The following is a 25645-nucleotide window of genomic DNA, read 5'->3' as shown; positions in this document are numbered from 1 at the left end:
AAGTATCAAACATGATTTTTATTTTAATAAAAGACTCATTGATTGTACTCAACATTGTAAATATTAAGGAATAACTTTTAGTGCATCTGGATTTTTTTCCTTCGCTCAGAGAGAATTTTATATTAAGGCGTTAAAAGCCTACTATAAGCTACGCAAGGACATTCTGTCACTGAATCCAAGTTTAAAAAACAGTCTTCATGTTTTTGAGCATACAATAAAACCTATTCTCTTATATAGTACTAAAATTTGGGGATATTTGAACCCTTTCAAAAAAAAAAAAAAAAAAAATCTATGACTATAAATGTAGATCAGGCTTATCCTAAGATTCTTTCAGAAAGACTACGCATGAAATTTTGTAAACATTTACTTGGTGTTACCGAAAGAGCAACACATTTTGCCAATCTTTCTTAACTCGCTAGATTCACTCTGTATTTTGACATTACAAAGTCTATGATCAGATACTAGCACAGGCTTGACAATTTGGGATCATCTTTCCACTACTAGAGGAGCCATATTTAGAGTCAAAATTACTACACAATTAAAAAAAAATCTTTCACTATATGAATCCTTAATCTTCTTTCTTAAGAATATCAAAGGGGTTAGCAATTTACATTGTTTGCTATATGCTGATGATAATGTATTTTTTTTGAATTTCAGCAAACAGTATTCATACATAGCTTGTAGCCAGGATAATATTTAAAAGATAGAACTTTATGCTTCAACTCAGCGTGTTGGTCTTTTAAATCTAAGGACATTCATACAATATACACATATAACATAAACGTTATTTTCAACCTGCATATGTATGTGATAGTTGCCGCAGTACATTTAGTTCTACCTTGTAATATTATCCTAGCTACAAGGCTGGCTATAAACTACTAATATTTGATCTTATTCTTAAATTCAAAGCGTGTAGCATTGTAAAATATTTACCTGAATATGTATGTAATATTTGCCGCAGTACATTTAGTTCTACCTTGTAATATTATCCTGGCTACAGGCCTGTCTATAAACTACTAATATTTGATCTTACTCTTAAATTCTTTTTATTCTAAACCAATACTTAGAACAAATATCAATGATGTACCGCAAGATCGTCATGCAATCGATAAAAAATAAAGACAACACGTTAAAAATACCTGGCATTTGTGGATTTTCATTAATCATGATTCACCAAAAGCCGAATATTTGAAAGCCAATGGTTTATAAAAACTGCAATAGCTGATTAAAAATTAAAGAAGATTGTTCAAAATTGTACGTTCAATAAATTCATCTGCCGACATGATTGCAGGTAATAAAAAGTCGTAAATAACAAAAATCTGAAAGCAAATATTCAACAATTTTATGCCTTAACGTACAGTAAAAATATATTAATACTCAACCCTAACATACTATTTGGCTTAATGCGAGTTGATTAGTTTTCAATGTTTCTCCTAAATGGTGGTCGTTTGGAACATATCAAAAATGTATGTTTGATAATTCTTTAACTTAATTTCTGCATACCATTATCAGAGTAACAAATGAAATAATATTTTTTGTAGTAAACTTTATATAACAACTGAGTTTATTAACATGGTTATGCATGTGTACAGTAATTTTAAAATAATTTGATAAAAGTTCGTCTAAATACTTGAGTTACGGTCATCTTTCAAAGTTACGACCATCTTTTATCGGTTACGACCATCATCCAAAATACTATAGTTGACATTACGACCATCACAAGTTAAAGTTACGACCATCATGCTCGAATTTTTGAATGACTATTTTACGAAAATTGGAATGATTTTATGCGTCAAAATTGGTTTCAAAATCAAAACACCCACGATATGGGTATGTGACACAAGCGGTTTGACTCAAATGAACCTTTTACTGCACGAAAATCGGAAAAGAAAAACTTATCCATAGAGTTCTCTCCCATATTCAGATGGTCGTAACTTTTAGTTACGACCATCCGCTTACCACCAGTGTAATAGGAAGATTTAGTATACTTAACGACAAAATTATTTTTTTTATTTACCTGTGGAGAATTTGAAAACCGTTTTATTTCAAAAGTTAGGATTTTGTATAAATTGTTAAATATTTCACAGTGATATGTTTTTTTCGTGCAAATTCAAATGTTTATTAATTTTTCATAATAAAAATTAAATCAACGCGTTGATTTTAAGTCTTATAAATGTGCTGTGTTATTGGGAAAAAAAACTGTTTATCAAAGTTTACAAAAATAAACATCTCCCCCCCCCCCCCCCCCAAACCCCTTTCACCACCACCACCACACACACATAGTGAGTTACCCTTGGATGTATTTTTTTGTCACTGTTGTTGTATTTCTGTCTAATATTAGTTGACCAAGAATCTCAAGAATGCGTAAGAAAAAAACTCAAAATCTCAAACAGACATACAAGGCTCAACAATTAGCTATTATGGAACTCGTAGTGGAACTCGAAGTGGAACTCGAAGTGGACGGAATTTAACTTGATTCTTGCAGAAAGTGGAGATCGATTTCCTCAAACGGATTTTTTTTTTAACTTGACTACAGTAAAATACTTTGCCTTTGAAAAATACGAAATTATTAATAAAATAACTGAAATATGCTAGATTACACTTCGAATCGATGACTGGGGCATTATTATATCGTAACCTTTTGTATGTGTACGTGCTGAATGCACGTAATACAGTTTGTATATAGTATTACTATGATATAAGATAGAGATTAAGATTGACAATATCATGAATAATACGCATTTATCTAATAAGATACATACGACTACACGTGTATAATCTTTGCCAATTTTGTTACATGTGCACTTGTGATACAGTGAATTTCAGAAAAAGCAGAAAGAAACATGATTACGCTTATGTAACAGGTTATTGGCATTAAAGGATATTTAGTTATCAACATATTGCAAGTAAGTTAAGATATATGTATAAATTACTAGTACTACTTATCAATTCCAAAAAATCTTGTAAATACACTGTATGTATGCAATCGACAGAGTATTTGTACATGTTAGCAAGTATGACTCATCATCAAGTTCATTTTATTTTTTATTTGTTTTGAGGAATTGTAGTGAAAAAGATAGAGAGAAATACACACCTATTCTATTGACAACTCTGTCAATAAAATTGGAGCAACCATTTGATTGTTTTGAAAAGTCGACAAGGCGGGAGCACTTTAAAAACCTTTTTAGAGGTTTTGACATCCTTTAGAAAAACTGCTTTTTTTTTTGCATCAAGACAAGTTGAATCTTTGAAGAGGATACATGTACTATATATTGTATTATGTGAATTTATTTTAAAAGTTCAATTAAAATAGATTAAATGATTAGATGAGCGATTACTTAATTCGCAATGTGAATTCATTTAAAGATCCACTTATAAAAGTTTGATATTGAGTAAATTACATTTTGATGTTTCTATCAAAAGAGTAAATAATAATAAAACATATGATAATATTCTCAACATTTCTCCAATCTCAATTTTAATGGGAATTATCTAGCAATTGTGCTAAAAAAAACTGAGAACTGCAACTTTTTCAACTTTTTTACTTTAAATCTCAACAAACTAGTGGATTCATCCAAATTAATGTCTATCTCGGTTGCAAAAAAACAATGTTAAAATTACGGAAAGAAAAGGCATTGTGCATTTATTCATGACACAAATTCGTTTATTCATAACACACATTAACTAAGCTCAAATGAAAATAAAATATAAGCAAATGAACAGCGCTTTAGGTGTAGTTATTTTTCTCAAAGTCACAAAAAGCCTTCAACATGGAGTAAAACCTTACTGCACTTGTTTTCATTGAAGAGCTTTGCTAGACGTCGATAGCGTAATGTCTGTGGGTAATTGTAGATTATATAGCTTGCACACAAATACCGTAATAAATTAACTGACAATGTTACTGTAAAATATAGCAATGATAGTGATCATACGAACATATTTATAATGTTTAAATGTTCACAAAATAAATGTTTATCTTTGCTACGGTGTATATTGATAAAAATTAGTAATATCTGATAATCAATCAATCTTTTCTAACTCCACAAATGCATTATTTCCCCACTAAGTTGCACTGAAAAAAAAACAGTTTGTAACTTTGAGTATTTTTTTAAAGCTTACGTGAAACATGAAATAAAGTTGTTTTTTAGAATCGATACCTTAGGTAAAATGTCAAATTATAGGACAAACATCTTCTGAACAAAGTGTGTATAACAACCACCAATGCCATTACAACTAAAGACAGGTTGTTAACTTGATTGAGACGTGAAATAAAGCAGTTTTTATTATCAAATAATTGGACGAGAACTAACAAACGAAACATCTTAGCCATAAGGAATCTGAGGCGTATACAGAAGTTGGAAACAGATACAGATCTTCAAAACTAAAGTAGATTTATGGTATACCGCCATCTTGGATTGCAGAATCCCATTACAAATCTGCAAATTTGGAGACATTTTTGCAATTTATTGTTTATTTATATTAAGAAATATTATTTAATGTGAATGCTTAAAAGTATCAATCCTGGTCAGACTTCATGTATGCAAAAGTTGAAATGTCCCTTAATTCTTTAGCTGATTTGTGGGCTGCAACATGTTCGACAAGCTGTTACAAACTGTAATCAAGTGCATTAACTAATACAATATATTATTTGTCTTGTTGCATTTTTATCATAGGTAAAAATGGGGAACCAAATGAGAAAACATATACCGGAAAAAGACTTTGAATATCTAGAAAAACATACAGATTTCCAGAAACCAGATATTATGGAGTTTTATAAAGAATTCATGGTGAATAGTTTCATAAAATACATGTACAAATGTATAACATATTATGAGTATTCAAATGTAATTTAAATTTTTGCAACGATAAATAGAAGATCGAATTATTTTTTAAAAGATCAGCTAATTTACATATTAATTTGATTTGAATTTTCTTTCAATTGATGTATAAAAAAGTGAGATTCTGAAAAATGGAAATGACTATATCAATGTCCGATAATTCTGATATATTATACAAAAGTCATGTTATTAAAACATTTAATTTAGTTAAACACTCGTCTGCATTGAGACTCTTTAGGATGGAGAAATAGAATGCAATTTAATTTATCATTTTTCTAAGCATTACAGGTGATGGTAGGCTAGTCTGTAACAGTAATTGAGAAATTGATGTTACTAGTTGTAAAACATTAGTCAACATACATGTAGTGTTCTAAATGAATGAGAGAGACTTTTTGGATTAAACCAGCAATCAGAAACATCTGAAAATAATTTTCTAACTACAACAAAATTTAAGTATTTGTTTAGGCACTTGACAAGTGAAAATATAGCTGGATGAAAATTAGCGACTTCTTTTGCCAGCTGTCCCTTCTTCAATTATGTGTATCTTTTATAATCCTGGTACCTTTGATAACTACTATTACATGATTTGTACCCGGCTCGTTTCAGAAAATCAATCCGGATGGAAATATGAAGCTTGAAGCTTTTAAAGAATTTTTGAAAGGGTGTTACAAAGAAAGTAGTTCCGACTTTGCTGATAACTATTTTCGTGCTGCAGATAGAGATAAAAGTGGAAAAATAGATTTTAAAGAATTTTTATTATTCTTGAACCATGAATGTACTGCAGATCCAGTGGAAAAACTGAATTGGGTGTTCGATTTATTTGACATTGATGGCAACGGTACCATCGAAAAACCAGAAATGATTAAAATTTATAAGGTAACAAGTATATTCCATGTAGTTTACTTTTACAAATTGTGATTTGGATGGAGAATTGTCTCATTGGCACTCATACTACATCTTCTTATATCTATATTCTGTATGTATTCAGCTATATGCATTTTGAATTGAACCAAATAAATAAACACATTCACGTTCACAGGTACAGCACATTACATCATATTTTAGACACAATACATTTTACTTGAATGTATGACAAAAATATAATGATGGTTCATCAAAAATATGCATACTCTTTGCATGCCACACGGAAACGGTCTACAAAAAAATGCAACCGACTTGTAAGTGGACAAACTGACAATACTTAGTCAAAAAACAAAAAACGATCAAATGACAGTATAAAAGACAAAAAATAGAAACTAATTATTATAATAGACAGTCACTGATTAATACGAAACCTACTAAAATCGGAAGGGGGGTCAGTGCTCCGAACGAACGGTTGGGAAGATCCTGCTCCACATGTTGCACCCACCGTGTTGCTCCTGTAAGTATACATTTTGCGATAAAGTCTTATGCGTTTGGTCATTTTTTAGGAAAAGAGGATGAATATTTGGTAACGAACATATTTGTCGTCATCTGTACATGTAAAACACATGTTCCATAACAGTCGACCATTTCGTGATGGTGCAAGGAAAATTTCCAAAGGATGATTTCAATTTAACCACTCGGAACTCTTGATTTATAATCCTCTATGTAAGCACCAACTCTAGATATCAAGGAAATCATGACAGGAAAGTTAAGCTCTGTAATATCGTATCACTTAAGAGATATATACTCTATATTTTGGAAAGTAAAGAAACGGGAAGAATATCGATGGCAACCACAACATATAACTTGGTTCGAGTTACCAAGTCAGTTGTAATAGAAACAGGAAATATATAAATAGATTCAGAACCGCATCTGTTTTTAAATTTCCAACCTTATTATGAATTATTGTAGTTTGTATTGTTGCACATCTAAAAGTCTTTCTAAGCTATTTTACTTTACATTACATTTATTTCTACTTCATCAGATATTTTATGGGTTTGTTTTTATCGGCGTTTTGCATTTGCGCCGATCAGCATTTCATTTGCGCCGATTTTTTCTTTCATTTGCGCCGATTTTTTTACAGGTAAACTACAGGTTAATTACAGGTGAATAGATATAAGAAGATGTGGTATGAGTGCAAATAAGACAACCCTCAATCCAAGTCATGTTATTTTTCATTTACTATTATAGACCTCTTCCGTTAGCCAGGTGCACACTATATTCACATACTTTAAAATCAAGAGATAAAAACATAAGATTAAAGCACTCTGTTTATACTAAAATGAAGAATTGATAATCTATTTACTGCATTCCAATCCATGAATAAAAACGGAATACGTTAAAATCACAAATCTGTTCTTGCTGAGTATTTATAGGCAACACATCTAATATATTCCTTTCTTGTGATTTTGTCTCTTATTTATTTGTCGCAATTGTCAATAACGAAGTCCATCTTTTCTTTGTCTGGCTCACATACTTATTTATGTGTATGGCCGTCGATAGTTAAAAAATTGACTCCTCGGCTCGTTGTGCACAGTGTGCAATATGTCCATTGTGTTACAGCAAAGTTCCGGAATAATATGATTCAAAATAAACTAAAACCTATATTTATAACCAGATTTTACCAATATACCTTTACGGTATAGTACATGTACAAATTTTAACTTACCTGTAAATCTAATAGACCACTTTCGAGTTCATCCGTCACCGGAAAAAAACTCGTCAATTATACGCCCTTTTATCACCGTCATTTGTGCGTTTTGGGGCGTCGTCACTTCCCTTCCAATGCTGAGCGAGTGGTTGGAAAACTATAATTCTATATTATACGAATTATTCGGCAAATTGAATTCTCAAAATTGACAATCAACACTGCTGTCATTAGGGAATTGTCAGTAAGTACCTACAGAGCAACCATTATTTCTAGTTTATCCTGCACAAAGACGATCACTAAGACGCTTGATGAACGTAAATAGTGCAGGGATACAGGCGACCCCCTCTATCTGGTAAATGACGTCATAAAGGCGTGTATTATTGACGAGTTTTTGCCGGTGACGGATGAACTCGAAAGTGGTCTATTAGGAGCAATTATACAGTTGGAAAGCAGGTCACGGTTTGACCCCAAGTTTATCAGCAACAATAGAGTCACGTGACCGTGAAAATTCCGTAAAAAAACGGATGAGACAAACCTCATTTTAACTCACTGAATACTATTGTCCTAATAAAAATGTATTGACCTAACTAATCTTGAGTATCCATAGTTTATTCTCGTCAAAGCTCACACATCAAATCAAAGTCCTTTATTCTTTATTTTATCTGCAAACTTGGAGTTTGGGTGAAAACTGTCAAGTCTCCTGAACGAAAAATCTAAATATTTACTAGGAAACTAAAAATGATGGGCTGAATTTAAATTTAATAAAGCATCTCATTAAGACAAACACTCGATATGAATATCTCGGCAATAGAATGTTGGATACGCAAACGTCAAATTGATTTCAAACCGAAGCGGTGGTTTTTTATGCCGATTTGTGCAAGTGGTTATCTCCCCTTAATATCACCAGTCAAAAATAAAATCCAGTAAAATGCATAAAAATTAAAAAAGGAGTTTACTTTACAAAAATTAGAAAGAAAATAAACGAAACTCGATTTATAACTATATTGTTATGATAATATAAAGAAGAGATACTTCCCCCTATTTTTCAGAGAAGGACTAAATGTAAATATTAAAAGACAAAATATTACTGCAGTAAAAAAAAAAAAAACAATTCAGAAATGTGGATAATGACACCTACATGTAAAATTTAAAACCTAGCTATATTGAAAGAAATTAGATCTGGCGGATGAAATATACTACATGTAATTTTTATATATGGGATCATTCCTAGCAGAATTTTTTCAAACACTTCTGATTATATTTAATGCAATAAAACATAGTTTATACAATTTCAATAATCTTTCTGAAAATTGATATAATTATTAAATAAATAGTACTGATCATATATATTTTATATCTATAAAGTGTGACCAAGAGTCTCAACAAATTTCTTCAAATTAAGAGAGCCTTTAAAATCAAGCCTATGTTTCTTAGTTGAACAGTAAAATACAAAAAAGGGATTTATAAGTTTTATACCAAAAATATTGACAGAAATTCTGTAAAAAAACTTGCTTTAAATTATAAGTGAAAGTGACACTATTTTGAATTTCAGAATCATTATTATTGTAAAATTAAACTATTAGATTAGCTTGCACAGTAGCCCTTTGTCTTATTTCTCAGGGTATTTTATAGATTATGAAAATAAACTTTTTGGAAAAAATGGGGCTTCTTCTCTTGAACAGGTTGCTGTATCAGCTTCTTGAAATAATTACATATTTATAAACAAAGTATTGTATATATACTTTACCTGAATACTAGTAATAGGAAATGAAATGAAACTGGTGGGACAAATTTTGTGCATTTTACTTCAATAATGATCAAAGATGCTTAAATTTGACAAGAATTTGCCATTTGAATAAATTCAATTTTGTAAGAACACATCTCTATGAATAAACTTCTTGTTTGGCTGACATGGCTTGATAAGCTAGTTTTTGCTCTTATTACTATACAATTGAGAATGGAAATATAGCTTACTAAGTAAAGAGATAATAATATAAGCAAGATTTTATTAACTGACCTTCATTTTCTTTTTTCATGTTTTTTTCCTGCAGAATTTTCTTTGCAATGCATTTTCAATTGCTATTTTTGTGCTTTTGTCCATCAATACAGTAGTCTATCAATAATACAGTAGTCTATCAATAATTTGTCAGATCGGTCAGAATTTTCCAAGACGTTTATCTTTAAACGCAATAAAGAAGATCTTTGTTTGTTGTTTCACTTTTCCAATGTGTAAATTTTTACTATGCACATGACCCTGACACATATTTTGTTATAAACGTTACATGACGTATATTGAAAAAAGAAAACAATGTCACCGTCAATTTGTGTAGGGGATCAAAAGGGGTTTTAGTTACTTTAAAATACAAGTATCGTATGGAATTGTGAAAATCCACAACTTTTAATCAAAATTTCATTCATGTCTTTAATAAAATCAGTATTTTAGAGCAATTTGAAACAGGTACAATGAAAAGAAGCTAAACTCTACTGTTTTGAAGTAGAAACGTAGCTAAAACCAGATACAAATTGACATGGCTGGTGGTCACTCAAATTAATGTATAAAAGTAAAAAATGATGGCTTCAAAACAGTGTATAAATTTGAAATAGGTTTCCCGGTTTCATTTAAGATTATAACCGTTCTTTTCTGTACTTGGATACGCAAACGTCAAATTAGGAAAAATCGATTTTTTTGGCGAACAAAAAAGATGGCTATTTTTTTTTAGAATGGACAGGATAAAGGAATAGCAATAACAAGCTCTTTTTTGTAATGTTTGTATGTCGTAAAGAAATTATATTGGTCACAAAACCTACAAATTTTAAAATTTAATTGTAATAAAAGCATGACAAGTTGCAAAACATACTTTAAACGTCAATCTTTTAGCCGATTGATTTGGCGGACTTTTTGACGTTACGGACGACTGTAGCGCCACCTAATTAATTCCCCCTGCTATTGTTGCTGATAAAGCTTAACGACAACGGACGTTTCCAAGGACTTGCTTTCCAACTGTATAAAATCGGCGCAAATGAAAAAATGAAATCGGCGCAAATGAAAGAATGAAAATTTTGAAAATCGGCGCAAATGTCATACGCCCGTTTTTATCTATGGTTTGAAAACAATTACAGGATTTCAAGTTTAACATTTCTTAACCTATTAAAAGAAGACATTGATTCCTTGAATTATTTTCTGTCCTATTTTGACGATTTATTTTTGATATTATATACATTGTATTTGCAGACAGTTTTAGCTTTAAGGAAGAAACGATCAAAATACGACACAACTCCAGAACAAATAGCTGAGAAAATGTTTGAGATATGCGACAAAAATGTTGACGATAAACTAACAAAGGTAGAATTTATAACAACATTCATGGAAGATCCTGTTTTATATGCAATATTCTGTGGAACTATGACAGAAGAAGACGACGAAGACACGTGACATCGTAATTTTTCTGTATATAATGATTTGCTTGATTAATGAAAATGACAAAAATATTGCTTTTACATTAAAACTTATTTTTGTTATAAAATTTGTAAATTCGGTGTTTTATAAGTTAAAGGTTTGTACGTAGTCCTATATGTTTGAACAGTTAATGGTTTGCGTAGTCCTATATATTTTAACAGTAAATGGAGTGTCGGGTATGCTTCTTTTAACAGAATTCCAGAATTTCTGCGTATTTATATAGTTATAGGACGAAATGGTATGAGTGTCAAAGAGAAAACTTTCCATCCAAGTCACAATTTATAAAAGTAAACCATTATAGGTAAAGGTACGGTCTTCAACCCGGAGCCTTGGCTCACACCGAACAGCAGGCTATAAAGGGCACAACATATTTTTAGTGTAAAACCATTCAAACCGGAAACCAACGGTCTAATCTATATAAAAAAACGAGAAACGAGAAACACTTAGTCTTATGACCCAAATCAACAAACGACAACTACTAAACATCAAATTCTTGACTTATGACAGGTACAAACAATTGCAGCGGGATTACACGGATTATATACATGAAGTGAAAAAACTGAGCACTGGAAACGTCTGCTTCTATCTGCTGGAAATACAAATATATATAAATTGTTGTTAGATTCCTTTCGTGCAAAACATTATTTGGTGATAACAATTTTCATTGTTATTAGGTTAAGTAAACTACCCTCCTTTAAGAGTCTGACAGATAACAAATCTTCTAGCTGTCTGTAGGACAAGGCTACTTCGAAAGAAGGGTATTATACCTTACCTAATAATGACTTCACAGTTCAGCTAGCAAGCAATTTTACCCAAAGATAATACTTTTAACTACACCCAATGCAATCGGCTGTATAAACGGTACTAGTTGAACTGCTCAAGACGAGCTTTTCCACATTTAATGTCTATTCCGTTTGAAAATCAAGCTTGAGAGGGAGCATTCGTCTCCTCAGACGCATTCTTCTTTAATGTTTTGTATTGCATGTTGTATGTTATTTGACAAAAAATAAAATAAAATAGAATTTCAACAAAATTTTAGATTTTACATAATTATGATCAGTTAATAGTGTATAGCAAAAACATTTTATTTTAAATTCAAATATTAAATGTCTGGATTTTCATAATAATATCTGGAGATTTTGCATGACACAGATAAAGAGAGAGATGCTTTGTGTGGGTTTTTTTTTTTTGTATCTTGATAACGGTGTATTGCTAACCATGGATTATACAGGACTAATATAGTATTAAGTGTGCATCTACTTAAATAAATAAATAAATAAACAAAGATTTAGTTACATAGTCATATGCAAACATAACAGTGAACAACGCAGTTATTTTGAAATATAAGAGATACTAAACCTGTCTAAGCGACAACATATCTATCATCGTCTAATTTGGTGGTACAAGAGCTATGGAAATATTCCTTGGATTTGTACTGCTGAGTTTCAATGGATATCATAGTGTGATTGGCACGGATGATTTTTATCATGATACTTTTCCGAATGACTTTCTCTGGGGTGTGGCAACTTCGTCCTACCAGATAGAAGGCGCGTGGAATGAAGGAGGTATCGTTATCATTTATATTGCTCTGATTAAAATCAATGTGTCGGAGAAAAAATCTTGGAGTTTTGGGAATACATACTAATATGTACTAATTAATACATACTTGTATCTAATGAAAAGCTTTCTATCAAAATCTTTAAATTAAACAAGAGGTTTAACTTAAAGCCATTCACTCCTATAAAGAGTGACCGTTTACTTACTATTTAGTATATATTGACAAAATTTGACTTTTTATTAGATCTTGCTTTGCTGATCACTTTTGTGATCAAAAGTGTCTATTTTTTTTTTACAGTTGTAACAAAAACGCAAAAAAGAAATGTTAAAAATCGTCACCAAAAGGAAATTCAGAACCTCTAGTCTGATAAAAAAAATAGTAATATTATCATTTCCTAAAAACAAATCTTGTTCCTTTATGTTATTGGAAAAATCTTGTTTCTAGAATAAAATTCACTACAAAAGGTGGATGTCTAGTTCCGAAATATGTCTCATGCATAATCTAGAAGAAAGCAAATAAAATAAGAGGCCCTAAAGAGCACTAGTCGATCTCAAAGGTCTACATGCATAGTCTACAAAATTCATGACTAAAATCCATTTCGTTTGTTAAACATTAAAATTAAATAGCAGGCAAAAAAACAAACAATTGAAAAGTGAAATATCTCACTTTGTACATCAACTTTTCAAAAGTAGGCATGCACTATATTGAAACATGTTAGGGAAGGGTTCAGCAGAGGAGGATTTATAGAGTGACCCCCTTACATAACTTCATATATGATAAATAAAAGTACCACTCCAAAAGTTGTTAATCACGCCGCATTGTGTATGAGTCTTTAGTAGGTCCGAAACTTGCAGTTCAGTGGTTTCTTTAAAATTTCCAACGGTAACACTTTTTAGAACACAACAAAACATACGTACATATATATGTATATATATGTATCCGGGTGCGGGAATTTCTCGCTACATTGAAGACCTGTTGGTGACCTTCTGTTGTTGTTTTTTTCTATGGTCGGGTTGTTGTCTCTTTGGCACATTCCCCATTTCCATTCTCAATTTTATAACATATGTACATAATAAAACAAAGCAATGTGACATTTTGAACCGTGCTGTAGACAATAAAACAACTTTAATCAGGTTAAATTAAATACAGACAGATCATATTTAGTAAACCTTTAGTATTGTATGACAGTACTTAGGAAGTATGCGTCGCCATTTGTGTTTTAGTTATGATGGTTTAAATTAATGTTATAATTGGTGTGCTTTATGAATGTATATCCAAACTTCTCCACTATTCATGTTTATCTCCAGGAAAATCAGAACATATATGGGACAGATTTAGTCATGACAATAATAACTGGCATAACGATACAGGAGATATAGCATGTGACAGTTATCATAAATATATGGAGGATATTCAACTGATCAGAAGTCTCGGGGCAAGTTCTACTTTTGTAAAGATAGAATTAAAGTTAGAGTTATCTTCCTTGTCTGCTTTGTCGGAGACAAACACATTAAATTGTATTAGTGACCGCTTAACTTTAGAAGAAAAAAAACGTTTTTGAACAATTTTTATTTGTTTCAGCCTTAACTTATATAGTTGCATGTAGTATAGTAAGGATATTTTATCGGACTTGTGTATACAACATGTCTGAATTTGGTTGGTCAACAAGTTTTAAGTTAATTTGGAACATTAAAATTATGTACTGATTAACACATGTTGGAAATATAAATAAAGATTGAAATTAATTTTGTCTTTGCATTAACATGTTTGTCGTACTTCAAAAATTAAGCTTCGAATTCATGATTAAAGGTCGGAGAGCACTAGCGATCTTATCACAGGTGCTTAAGAACAGGATCCTGTTTTGAGCCCCTATAGTCCCTCCCCCTTATTATCATAAATCTCAGATTTTTTAAATATATATCACTTATTAGTACCATATATATACTTTTTAACTCTAAATATGCATGTTTACTATCAACGTGAATCTCGACTATACGCTCTATAGTCGAGATTCACATTACTACTGAATATCATAAGGTAGGTATTTCGGGTAACTGTACATGTATGTGAGGGAACTGTGACAGTGTTAAAAGGTACTTGAAAAAATCTATAAAAAAACCAAACAGACAAAGCTATAATTATCCCTTATGCACAGGAAATAATATCTATAGTGTCGTTTTCAGTCTTCTCCAGATCTCTTTTTTGCTTCGCATCACGGTTTAATTTACGTTAAACATAGAGATAATACGTAGTCTATATAAATATAATTTACTTGTTTTGATTGTCTTTCAGGTTGACTTTTACCGATTTTCAATAGCCTGGACACGGATTATTCCAGATCCAATAGCTTATAGAACTGGTCGAAACAAAAGCTTAAACCAACCTGGTGTCAATTACTATAATAATGTTATCAACGAATTAATTAAGTACAACATTAAACCTTTAGTTACTCTCTATCATTGGGATTTACCACAAAGTCTTCAAGAACAGATTGGAGGATGGAATGGCTCTGATATAGTAGATTATTACAACGACTATGCAGACGCAGCATTTAAAACATTTGGCGACAGGGTACGTTGTGTGTTGTTAATTTATTTCTCAACATCTCTAGGACCCTGTATCTGTTTGAAGACACTGTAGATCTTTCATAAAAAGATACCCCAGAATCAGAAACCGTTTGAAATAATGTTATTGTAATAACGTATTATACATGACATACAAGTTAAGCAGTTTCTAATCCATTAGAGTCAAATGAGATACATGTAACCATTATTGCTGATCATTGGGGAAAATAAAACACTTTAAATATGGCTGCCTTGACCGTGAGTAATTTTCGTCATGGCTATAACATTTAACTCATAGTAGACAAAGTTAATTGCTATTTACGACATATTCAAGTTAATGTATTGACTAGATAAGTTTAAAAACAGTACATGACAATAAAACTCGTTAAAAAAAAAACTTCTACTTTGAACAGGTCAAACATTGGATTACGTTTAATGAACCCTGGGTAATCTGCTGGATGGGACACGGTTCCGCGGAATATGCACCCGGTATCAAAGAACCTTCTGTAACACCGTACAGGTGTGGTCATCACATTATCAAGTCACATGCAAAAGCATATGATACATACAAGCACCGGTATAAAACTACACAGAAAGGTATCGTAGTATCCTATATAGTGTCAACCTACTGAAATCAGTTATGTGTTTGTACATACTTTTAATTGATTGAGTGCTTTCTATGCTTATTTATAAAGAGAATAAAGATCAGGTGTGTTACTTAGAGCATATATAGGAATAAGGAGTTATAAAAAAGAAGATGTGGTATAATTGCCAACGAGACAACTCTCCACAAGAAACCAAATGACACCACAAATTAACACAGCCATATACCTCATACGGTCAGCTATGTTCATTAAAGCTTCACGCAATCTCCGAAATCGACGCTTCAGTCAGCCTATACAATCTTTATATTGTAGTTGCTAGCTTCTACATCATTAGGTCTCTGGTGGTGAGTAAGTTGTATCATTGGCAAGCATAAATGTAGCTACCACATCCTAGTAGTTTATATAGCAAAAAAGAGAGTTCATTAATTTTTAATATTGTTGATGGGGAGGGGTAAAAGTTTATTCCCTTGAGGAGAAAAGTACACTTGGTATGTCATGTAATAGATGCCACGTGTTTAAGCTTCGAAGAAATTTGGAGTGCCACGGGAAAATAGGGGTTTGACCGCATTGAATAGGGTCAGATATTAGCCAACTACGCGGATCCCTACATGAGTTATTTCGAGGGTTCTTCAGTTTTCTATGCTGGGTCTTTAGTACTAATTTTTTGTTTGTTGGTCTTTTGATTTTTGAGAAATGGCATTGTCAATTTATTTTCATTTATGAGTTTGACTGTCCCTCTGGTATCTTTCGTCCCTTTTTTAACGTGTAAAAGGCGTTGCACTCCCTTTGCACGATGAATTGGATATCTCGTCCCCAGTTACCAGACATGGATGCGTACTTAGCTGAACCTACAACCGACTTTGTCAATGGTTTACGTACTGCTGGTCGGAATAAGACTTTAGTGACAACATTTCTATTTCAAGCCACACATTGTTGACTTTTTCCGCCTTATCTTCAAAGAAAGTAAACAACTAGTTCCGCATCATTTTGGAAACAACGATCACTTTTAATTATTACTTCCCTATTGTTTGAAATTAGTGGAACACACTTATATCACTCTTCATTATCCCAAACGTATCCAAATACTAGTATGCAATGCGCATTTTAAATTTTCCTCCAACATGATGAGATGATTTGCAACAAAATGCTGCGGTAATCATCAATCATTGTAAAATTAAATTTGTTGTAGGTATTGTGGGAATAACGATGAATTCTGATACTATGCATCCTAAAAATGAAAGTAACCAAGAACACATCGATGCTGCAGAGCGTGGACAACAGTTCATGCTTGGTTGGTTTGCTCATCCTATCTACAAAGATGGCGATTATCCAAAGGTTATGAAGGACAACATTGGTGATCGTTTGCCTAAGTTTACACCACAGGAGATTGCACTCAATAAAGGTGTGTCGTCTTTTAATTGTGCATGATACTTTTGAAATGAAGTTGATTCTTATCTGAGCGACTTGTAAGATTTTCGCAATCATAAATAAGTCTCTGAATATGGTTTGAAAACACTTAAAAAAAATAAAAAAATCTTTTTAAAAAAGATTTATTGAATTTGGATGTAACACTTCTTCTAATTGACTGAAAGTTTATTGTCTATCAGCTCATAGACATAATTTTGTCATGACTTTGGATTGTGACATCTTCAATGGTTTTTTTTCATAATTTACTCCTGAAAAATGAAATAACTGTATATGTTTTCTTTCCATTCGAAGTTACCTCTTTTGAATGTTATTTCTTCATAGACAGGGTAAAAACGTAGTCATTCCTTTATTTTGTAGCCTTAAAGCTTCTAAACGTGAAGCTCTAGATATCTTTACGCGAGGTAAGTGTTAAGTGTTTGTGTTAAAGTTCATGTGAACCCTTTGCGTAAAATGGCCGTATTTTCACCTCAAAATTTACTCTGAGCACAGACAAACCTGTGCATCTGGAAAAGTTTTAAGGCATTGCATGCCCTAGATAAATAGTATTCAAAGACAATGTATGATTTAGAAAATTCATAACTTAACTGGATTTTGCTGTGCACTTTTTTAGTCCCTGCAAAAGATGATAAAATTAACGAACAGTTGAGTTTCCTTTGATATGGTCCACTCAGGTACACAGTTTAAATCACCAATTATTGTAATGTATCTATTATAATTGTCCATCTCAATCAATACCTCACTTCAATTATTACCTGTGGGGAAGTTCTCAAACCTGTTTCCCAACTTAGTTTATTTTGGCACCTTCAGGAGGAATGAAAAAAAGTGCACTGCAAAATCCTGGAAAGTTTTTATTTTTCTAAAACATAAAACACATTTGAAATTTATTTATCTAGGGCATGCTATGCCTTAAATTTTCATCATAACCTTTTGGCTAATATGATCGTATTTACACCACAAATGTTCCTCTCAGTACAGACAAATCTATGAACCTTTTTAAGGGATGGCAGGAACTAGATATATAAATTTTAAATGCATTTTATGTTTTAGAAAATTATAAACTTTACTAGATTTTGCTGTCTTGTTTTTTCGTTCCTTAAGAAGGTGCCAAAATAAACTAAGTTGGAAAAGAGGTTTGAGAATCTCCCCTCATATAATACATGTTGTGAGAAGTATTGATTTAAATGGACAATAGATGGACAATTGACATCTACAGACAGTAAGTGATTTAAACTGTGTAAATGAGTGGACCGTATCAAAAGAAACTCGGGTGTTTGTTTTTTTTGCTGTCTTCTGCAGACTGGAAAAAACTGAACATCAAAATCCAGGTAAGTTTTTAATTATCTAAAACTTTTACTACATAACTTTTATATATCTAGTTCCTGCCATGCTTTAAAACTTTCCTAGATGTACCAGTTTGTCTTTATCTGTATCTGTAGTGGTACGTGTAGAATCCTGTTTAGTCTTTTATACACGGTGGAGAAGAGCGCCGTTGTTATGGGCGGTGTTCTTGTAGAGCGGTCTTAAATCCCTCTACAGAACCTGCTTGCACAACTTTATCTGGTAGTTGGTTCCAGTGAATAGTTGTTTCCACAAAAAATGAATGTTTATACTGTGGTTTGTTGCTGTTTGGTACTTTTAGTCCTCTGGTGTTATTGATAACTTGTCGTTCGATAATATTGTCAGTTTCAAAATTTGAATACGTTTTGGCTTTTATCGTTCGTTTAGGTCGTACTGGTATGACAAAATTGTCGGCTGGCAGAGCCGGCACCAGTCCCTCAACCACCTTGTTAATCAGAATAAGACGGAGGCTGTGTCTTCTGTCCTCTAGCGTCTCCATTTCAAGTTGTCGTCTCATGTTAATTATGGACCCTGTGTCTCGACTCCTGTAATTTTTCTTGATGAATCGTATGTCTCTGTTTTGGATATGTTCTAATTTGTCAATATCCCCTTTCATATATGGGTTCCAGATTGTTGCGCCAAATTCCATTGTCGATCTTACTAGGGATATGTATGACACTTTCCTACATGCCTCTGGTTCCTTCTAAAAAAGCCCAAGGTGGCATGGCTTTCTCTCTGATGTTATTTATGTGGAAACTCCATTTCAGGTCGTTTGAGATTTGGAGTTCCAAGTACGGGTTCACTTGTACCTCTTGTAGGATGTATTTGTTAAGCGTGTAGAATTTGTTTATGGATAGAACATATCACTTTTTGGCATTGAAGCGCATCCTCCATTTGTCGGCCAAGATTTCTACTTGTTCCAAATCTGTTTGTAGTTTTTGTTGGTCTTGGCTATTTTTAATTGTTCTGTATAGTAGGTAATCGTCGGCAAATAGCCTTACTGATGACGTTACACTGTCTGGTAGGTCATTGATGTGGCGCAGGAACCGGATTGGTCCTACGACTGTGCCCGGGGGGACCTCAGAGTCAACTGTTGTTTCGCTAGATGATTCGCCTTCTACGATGGTTCGCATTGATCTTGCAGTTAGGATAGGAAGTTATTAAGCCATTTGTGTGTGTTTCCTTTAATTCCGTATTGATCTAACTAGTGTAATAATTTGTTGTTTGGTACTGTGTCGAAAGCCTTTGAGAAATCGAATATGCCTACGTCGATTTGGTGTCTCTTGTCATGTTCTTGTAGGAAGTCGTTGATGGTGGTTATCAGTTGGGTTTCACATGAGTATCCTGACCTGCAGCCGTGGTTTAAATTGATTAGGATTTTGTTTTTTTCCAGATGTTTTAGAATGTGCCTGCATACGATGTGTTCTTAAATTTTGCTGATGACAGATGTTAATGATACAGGTCTTTTGTTTTCTGCTAGATGTTTGTCTCCTTTTTTGCAGATACTGGATATGTTTGCGTCTCTCCAGTCGTTTTGTATTTCATCTGTGTATAGCGAGCATTGCATTATTATTTGCAGGATGAGTGCTAGTTGTTCAGCACATTCCTTGGGTATGCGGTTTGGGATGTTGTCTGGTCCAGAGGCTTTGTTTGGGTTGGTGTTTTTCAATAGTTTTTCCAGTCCCTTTTGGTCGATCGTTAATGGTGTTATGTTAATGTTAGCTCGTATTCTTGTTGTTGGTTAGTTTGTGTCTGTTGTTATTGTGAATAAGGACTTGAATGGTTCTAGTTGGAGTTCAGCATTCCGCTTAATATCACTGACAAGACTGGTTCCCTTTTTTAATGGTGCTATTCCTGGCGTTTGGATTTAATGTACTTCCGAAACGGCTTTGTGTCATTGTTGTTTAGGCCCTCAAAGATGTTTTGATTGACGTATTCATATTCTGCTTTCCTCAGTTGTTTCTTACTTTCCTTTTGAAAAGACCTATAATTTGACCATTTGTTTGTTTTTCTGGCTTGTTTGTATAGCCTCTGTTTTTTCTTTAGCATTTTCCTCTGTGTTTGATCCATGGGATGTTATTTTTTTTATGTTATTTCTTTATTTGGAATGTTTGTATTCATTGGTTTTTTTTGTAGCTGACTTTTGAAGGTGTCCCAAAGTTGATGTACCTCAGCTCCTTGATGATGTTTTTCTTTGACCTCTTCTAGGGTGTGTTTAAGGTCGATGCTAATTTGGTCCCATTTAGCATTCTTGTATATATAACATTTTCTTGGTAAGCTTTTTTGATGGTGTACTTTTTTTTCCAGGTCGGTGATGATAATATCATGGTCTGATATACCTGGTACTTTATTTTAGGATTTTAATAGAGTTGGGTTCGTAACAAATACAAGATCTAGGAGGTTTCCTTCACGAGTTGGCATTGTGTGTATTTGTGTCAGGTTGTATGTTTCCGCAATATCAACTAGTCCTTGTTGGATTTCTCTGTCTGGTCCAAGGGCTGTTCCTGTCTCCTATATGATGTCAGGGCAGTTGAAATCTCCTGAGAGTATGACATTGGTGTTTCCATTAGTTCTGGCCTTCTCGAGTGACTTTTGCAGTTCATTTAGGTGTTTTTGATCTCTATGTGGCATGTAAAAATATCCAACTAGCAAGTCTTTGTTGTTTTTTTTATTTTAATCTTTACCCATTTCTCCGTCAGTGATTAAGGATGGTTGTTCTACTGATGTGATGGATTTTTCAACAAGTACAAATACGCCCCCTCCAAGGGTTCCTCTGTCGTTTCTGTATACATTGTAATTTGATGGAAATATTTCGCTTGACATTACGGCTTCTTTTGTTGGGTTTGATCCTGGTTTTATTCCTTTTAGCAATGATTCGGTGGCGCATACTATGTCTGGTTTCAAGTAGTGGAGTGCTGTTTCAAATTCCTGGGTTGTTTGTTTTTTTTTTATCTTTTATACTCCTGCAATTAATTGTCATGATGCGGAGGTTTGATTTTGCTTGTATCTCGTAAGGATTACTACTGAGACGTGATTTCCTTTGGTTTATGAATGATCGTGTCTTGTTGTGTGATGATATGTCTCCACTCTTTGGGCAACTAGACTTCAGTGGACTGAAGACTGATGATATTGAATCCATAGTGGAGTCCAATCCTGTTATTTGTTCGTACATGTTTGATGTTTCTAATTCGTAGCTTCTAAAGGTGAATGAGCTTATGTTCATGCTTTTACATTTACAGCATATCCACTGTACATTGGATTTTTCAAGAAGTTCATAATCTTTTGAACATAGTTCTATACAAGAGTTGTTGTGCCAGATGTTGCGCCCGTCGCTGCACACTCCTCGACAGTTCCATGTAACTGGATGCTCGCATAGACCACAGGGATTTACACTTTCTTTTTTTGGCGGTCCTGGGTTTAATTAAATGTCTCCACTTAGAGCTATCAATAATAGGAGCAAATAGTTGCTTTTGTTGTTACAGATAGGTCTGTACTCATAGTAAATTGTGAGGTGTAAACACGGCCATATTTTTCAATTCCTTATGATGAACCTTTACAGATTTACTTGAATTTCTTATTAGGTAGCTTCGATTTTTTTGGATTGAACCACTACACGACCGTTTTAGTAGAACCAGCAAAGCAGGAGTTTGGTTTTCCAGGTGATTTGCGGTTACAGCTATCAAGAGATCCATCGTGGACAGGGTAAGTGGTCATTAAGTTTGAGTCATCAACTAACTTAAGCTTTTAATAGGGAAAGAAATTATAACTGTATATTTATAATTATTCATGACACAAACACAAAAACCGCAATAAAAAGGCGGTTTTATTATTGCTCTTCATCTCAAAATGACTTTAATATTAGCGCTTTGGAGCTTTGAAGATCGAAAAGAACACTTAAAATAAAACGTTTTTGTTCGTGGAGGTGTTGTATATTGGGAATATTAGACAAGGGAACAAACCAACTAAGTTGAAGTGTTTGAGCTTTTGATTTTACCGTATTATTAGGGGCTTTCTGTTTCGAATTTTCCTCGCAGTTCGGTATCTTTGTGATTTTACTTTTTTGTGAGGTGACCTGTAGAAGTAATCTTAATTGTTCTTAGTGAGGTTTTTTTTAGATATAGAAAACGGATCAAGTTAACATGCGAAACATTTATAATTTCTATATTGTAGGTCAGGATCATACTGGTTGAAAGTTGTGCCGTGGGGTTTTAGGGATATGTTAAATTGGATTAAAAAAGAATACAATAATCCAAAAGTAATTATAACTGAAAATGGAATCACTGATAATAATGGAACAACCAATGACCCGCACAGAATTTATTACTACCGACAGTACATCAACCAACTACTTAAAGGTAAGTAGTCAAACATTGAAAACAGCAAGTTTTGGGAGATTTTCAATAGGTTTTCTCAAGTACGTATTCAATGTTAAATGCATTAAAATATATTTACATAAAATAGTAATTTTCGTATAATCTATGGATTCATGTTGATGCTCGCAAAGGGTGTAGTTCTTTTAATAGCATATAATAAAAATGTATCGAATAAAATAGTTATCGTTTGGTTAATATTGTCCAAACTGGGCACGTATATGAGCTGTATCTGGCTTACACAGAAGTTTTTATAAAAAAAAAAAAAAAAAAAAAAATGAAATCTGATGTTAGTTTATTTACAAGGTCAATTGTCAGAAGTAAGAAAGTTCGAAACATTTAAGATTAGAGATTAAGGAAAAATTCCATAAGTTCACGTACGATAACTTCCTAAATCAGTTTCTGTTTACTATAATATAGTTATAAGAAGATGTCTAATGAGTGTATATGCAAGCTATAAAGGGCACCCAAAATGACTATTGTAAACCCCTTCAAACAGGAAAACCAACAGTTATATAAAAAACGACTGAAACGAGAAACACTTCGAACCACACAAACAGTCGTCACTTAACACCCGATTCCTGACTTAGGACAGGGGCAAACGAATGCAGCGGGTTTACAAGTGGGCGATAGGCACAAATCTTCATCCTTACCTGAAATAACAAACAGTAGTATCGTTTATCATTGTAGTGCAATCAATTTGTTAATGTTATCTCTATGACATTTATACTTCTATCGATCTAAGTGAAGTGTGCCTTTGATAATTATAAATGTAATTTTGCAAGATTTTAATACTCCTCCTTCAAAATGATTATTTTCTTAACGTTACAAATCACATGCATAATACATGTATAAGAATCGCAAAGTCTAAACGTGTAAAAGCACCAAGGGGAACCGAAAGTGCAATGTGTGTTGTTCATTAGAGAAGTAATCTTGAATTTTATCCAACTAAAAAAAATCTTTTCAAGATGACCTGTATACTTGAGTGAAATCATTTGAAACGAAGGACCTCTTTGTTGTATTACATTTAGAAAGGACCGACTGACCCTGACGAAACCATAATATATGTCAATACGATTTTATATATTTGTATAGTTTGAGTTCACAAATTGTAATACTTTTGCGTATTTTGTATGTTGTGTACAGTCGTTAGTCTGTCCGATATGTATTAAACTTGTTGTAGCTAGACTCTTATGTACAATGTGAATTACTTTATTTCATGTCAATGTCATTCCATAAACAAATGTAAAGAGAGAAACAAAACTAATTTCAAACATTTTGAAATAATTTCAACCTAACCTTCTGAAAGATATTACTTTGTTTCATAAAAAAAAATCATGGCGAACGTCTATGTAAGTATCTTGCCTTGGGGAGGGATACATCCTACTTTGTAAAAATCACTCTGATTCAAACAAAAAAATCACTGGAACTGACGTTATCGAGGTGATTGATTTCTTGATTTCTTGATTTACGTTTGGAGGAGGTGTTTTTCAACAGACTGTCGGAATTCCAATGGGAACAAATTGTACCCCCTCTTCATACGGAGTTTTAATTATATCTCCAATTGATAGGATATTCCAGGCCATGTGTTTCCTATCATGATTTCCTTGATAGAGGATTGCTGCTCAAAAGGAATCCATCGAACCAAGAGTTTCAAATGGTGAAGTTGAAATCATATCTTCGTAAATTTTACGGACGCCATCACGAGTTGGTTGACCGTTATGGAATAACCGTTTCACAGATGATATCGGATTTGTTCCTTATGTCGTTACTACAATACTCTTCCCTTTTCTTGAATGTGACCTACCGGATTTATAATAACATAAGCAACACGACGGGTACCACATTTGGAGCAGGATCTGTATTCTTCCGGAGCGCCTGAGATCACCCCCAGTTTTTTTTGGTGGTGTTCGTATTGCTCAGTCTTTACTTTTCTATGTTGTGTCTTTTGTACTATTATTTGTCTGTTTGTCTTTTTCTTTTTAGCCATGGCGTTGTCTGTTTATTTTCTATCTATGAGTTTGAATGTCCCTCTGGTATCTTTTGTCACTTTTCTGCGCATGGTATGTTGTCTTGGTTATACGTTTGTTATTTCTGCCATTTTGCAATCTACCAATATTTCAACACATTTTGTTTTTCAGCTATAAAACAGGATGGCTGTAACGTCTTTGGATATACGGCATGGTGTCTTTTGGACACTTTCGAATGGAATAGAGGATTTCATGAGAAGTTTGGACTTCATTCCACAGACTTCAGCGACCCTGCTAGACCAAGAACACCAAAGCGTTCAGCTGCAGCATACACCGAAATAGTAAATCAAAATGGATTTCATCCGGTTGGAACGAGTACTACTGCTTCAAGCAGTAGCAGTGATATTCAAAACTTTATTATGTTAATATGGTTGTGTGTTTCATTCTTTTGTATTTTGAAAGAGTGATCAAGGACAACTTGAACTCAGTATATATGCTGCTTATCAAAAGGGGAGTTAATTAGATCATCGCATTAAAAATAAATTTGTTTTATTGTAACGCTGTAGTATTGTACATAAACGTTTTCGGGCTACTCAGTAAACAATCATGCACGCTACTTTCACTTGCATTTAATTAAGTTAGTGATAATTAGTTTATCTGCTTCCATAATAAACCAATGTCGTAGCTGCTATGCCATTTGAGCTTCCATTATACACCAGTAAAATTATATTGTAACTTAAGCCTCGGTCACACCTTACCGGATAGCACGAACGGACGCCTAACGGATGAAAATAAAAGCTGTCCGTTGACAAAATTGTTATCCATTGGGAGTCCGTTGATGTACTGACCGAATAAAACGGACGTGTAACGGATGCATAACGGACACACACCGGATATGTAACGTACGAGAAACGAACAAGTACCGGACAGAACGGATGTCGA

General features: G+C 33.1%; 2 protein-coding genes across 2 annotated transcripts; both read left to right on the top strand.

Moving 5' to 3' along the window:
• The first annotated feature begins 2766 nt into the window (after window positions 1–2766).
• LOC139520578 (neuronal calcium sensor 2-like) lies at window positions 2767–10950 on the top strand. The gene is made up of 4 exons (XM_071313366.1): window positions 2767–2906; window positions 4674–4787; window positions 5445–5714; window positions 10646–10950. The coding sequence occupies exons 2-4, from the start codon at window positions 4680–4682 to the stop codon at window positions 10844–10846; spliced, it is 579 nt and encodes a 192-aa protein (XP_071169467.1). The 5' UTR covers window positions 2767–2906; window positions 4674–4679; the 3' UTR covers window positions 10847–10950.
• Window positions 10951–12229: 1279 nt separating this feature from the next.
• On the top strand, window positions 12230–25434 carry LOC139520577 (myrosinase 1-like). Its single transcript, XM_071313365.1, has 8 exons — window positions 12230–12435; window positions 13736–13863; window positions 14721–14999; window positions 15406–15589; window positions 16787–16999; window positions 21945–22065; window positions 22534–22718; window positions 24875–25434. Exons 1-8 carry the CDS (start codon window positions 12282–12284, stop codon window positions 25168–25170), a joined length of 1560 nt encoding a protein of 519 aa, XP_071169466.1. The 5' UTR covers window positions 12230–12281; the 3' UTR covers window positions 25171–25434.
• The last annotated feature ends 211 nt before the right edge of the window (window positions 25435–25645 follow it).

The sequence above is a fragment of the Mytilus edulis genome, chromosome 4 (assembly GCF_963676685.1).
Source record: "Mytilus edulis chromosome 4, xbMytEdul2.2, whole genome shotgun sequence".
Classification (NCBI taxonomy): Eukaryota; Metazoa; Mollusca; class Bivalvia; order Mytilida; family Mytilidae; genus Mytilus; species Mytilus edulis.
Note: the sequence above shows the minus strand (reverse complement) of the source record. Positions and strands in the feature narration are given on the sequence as shown.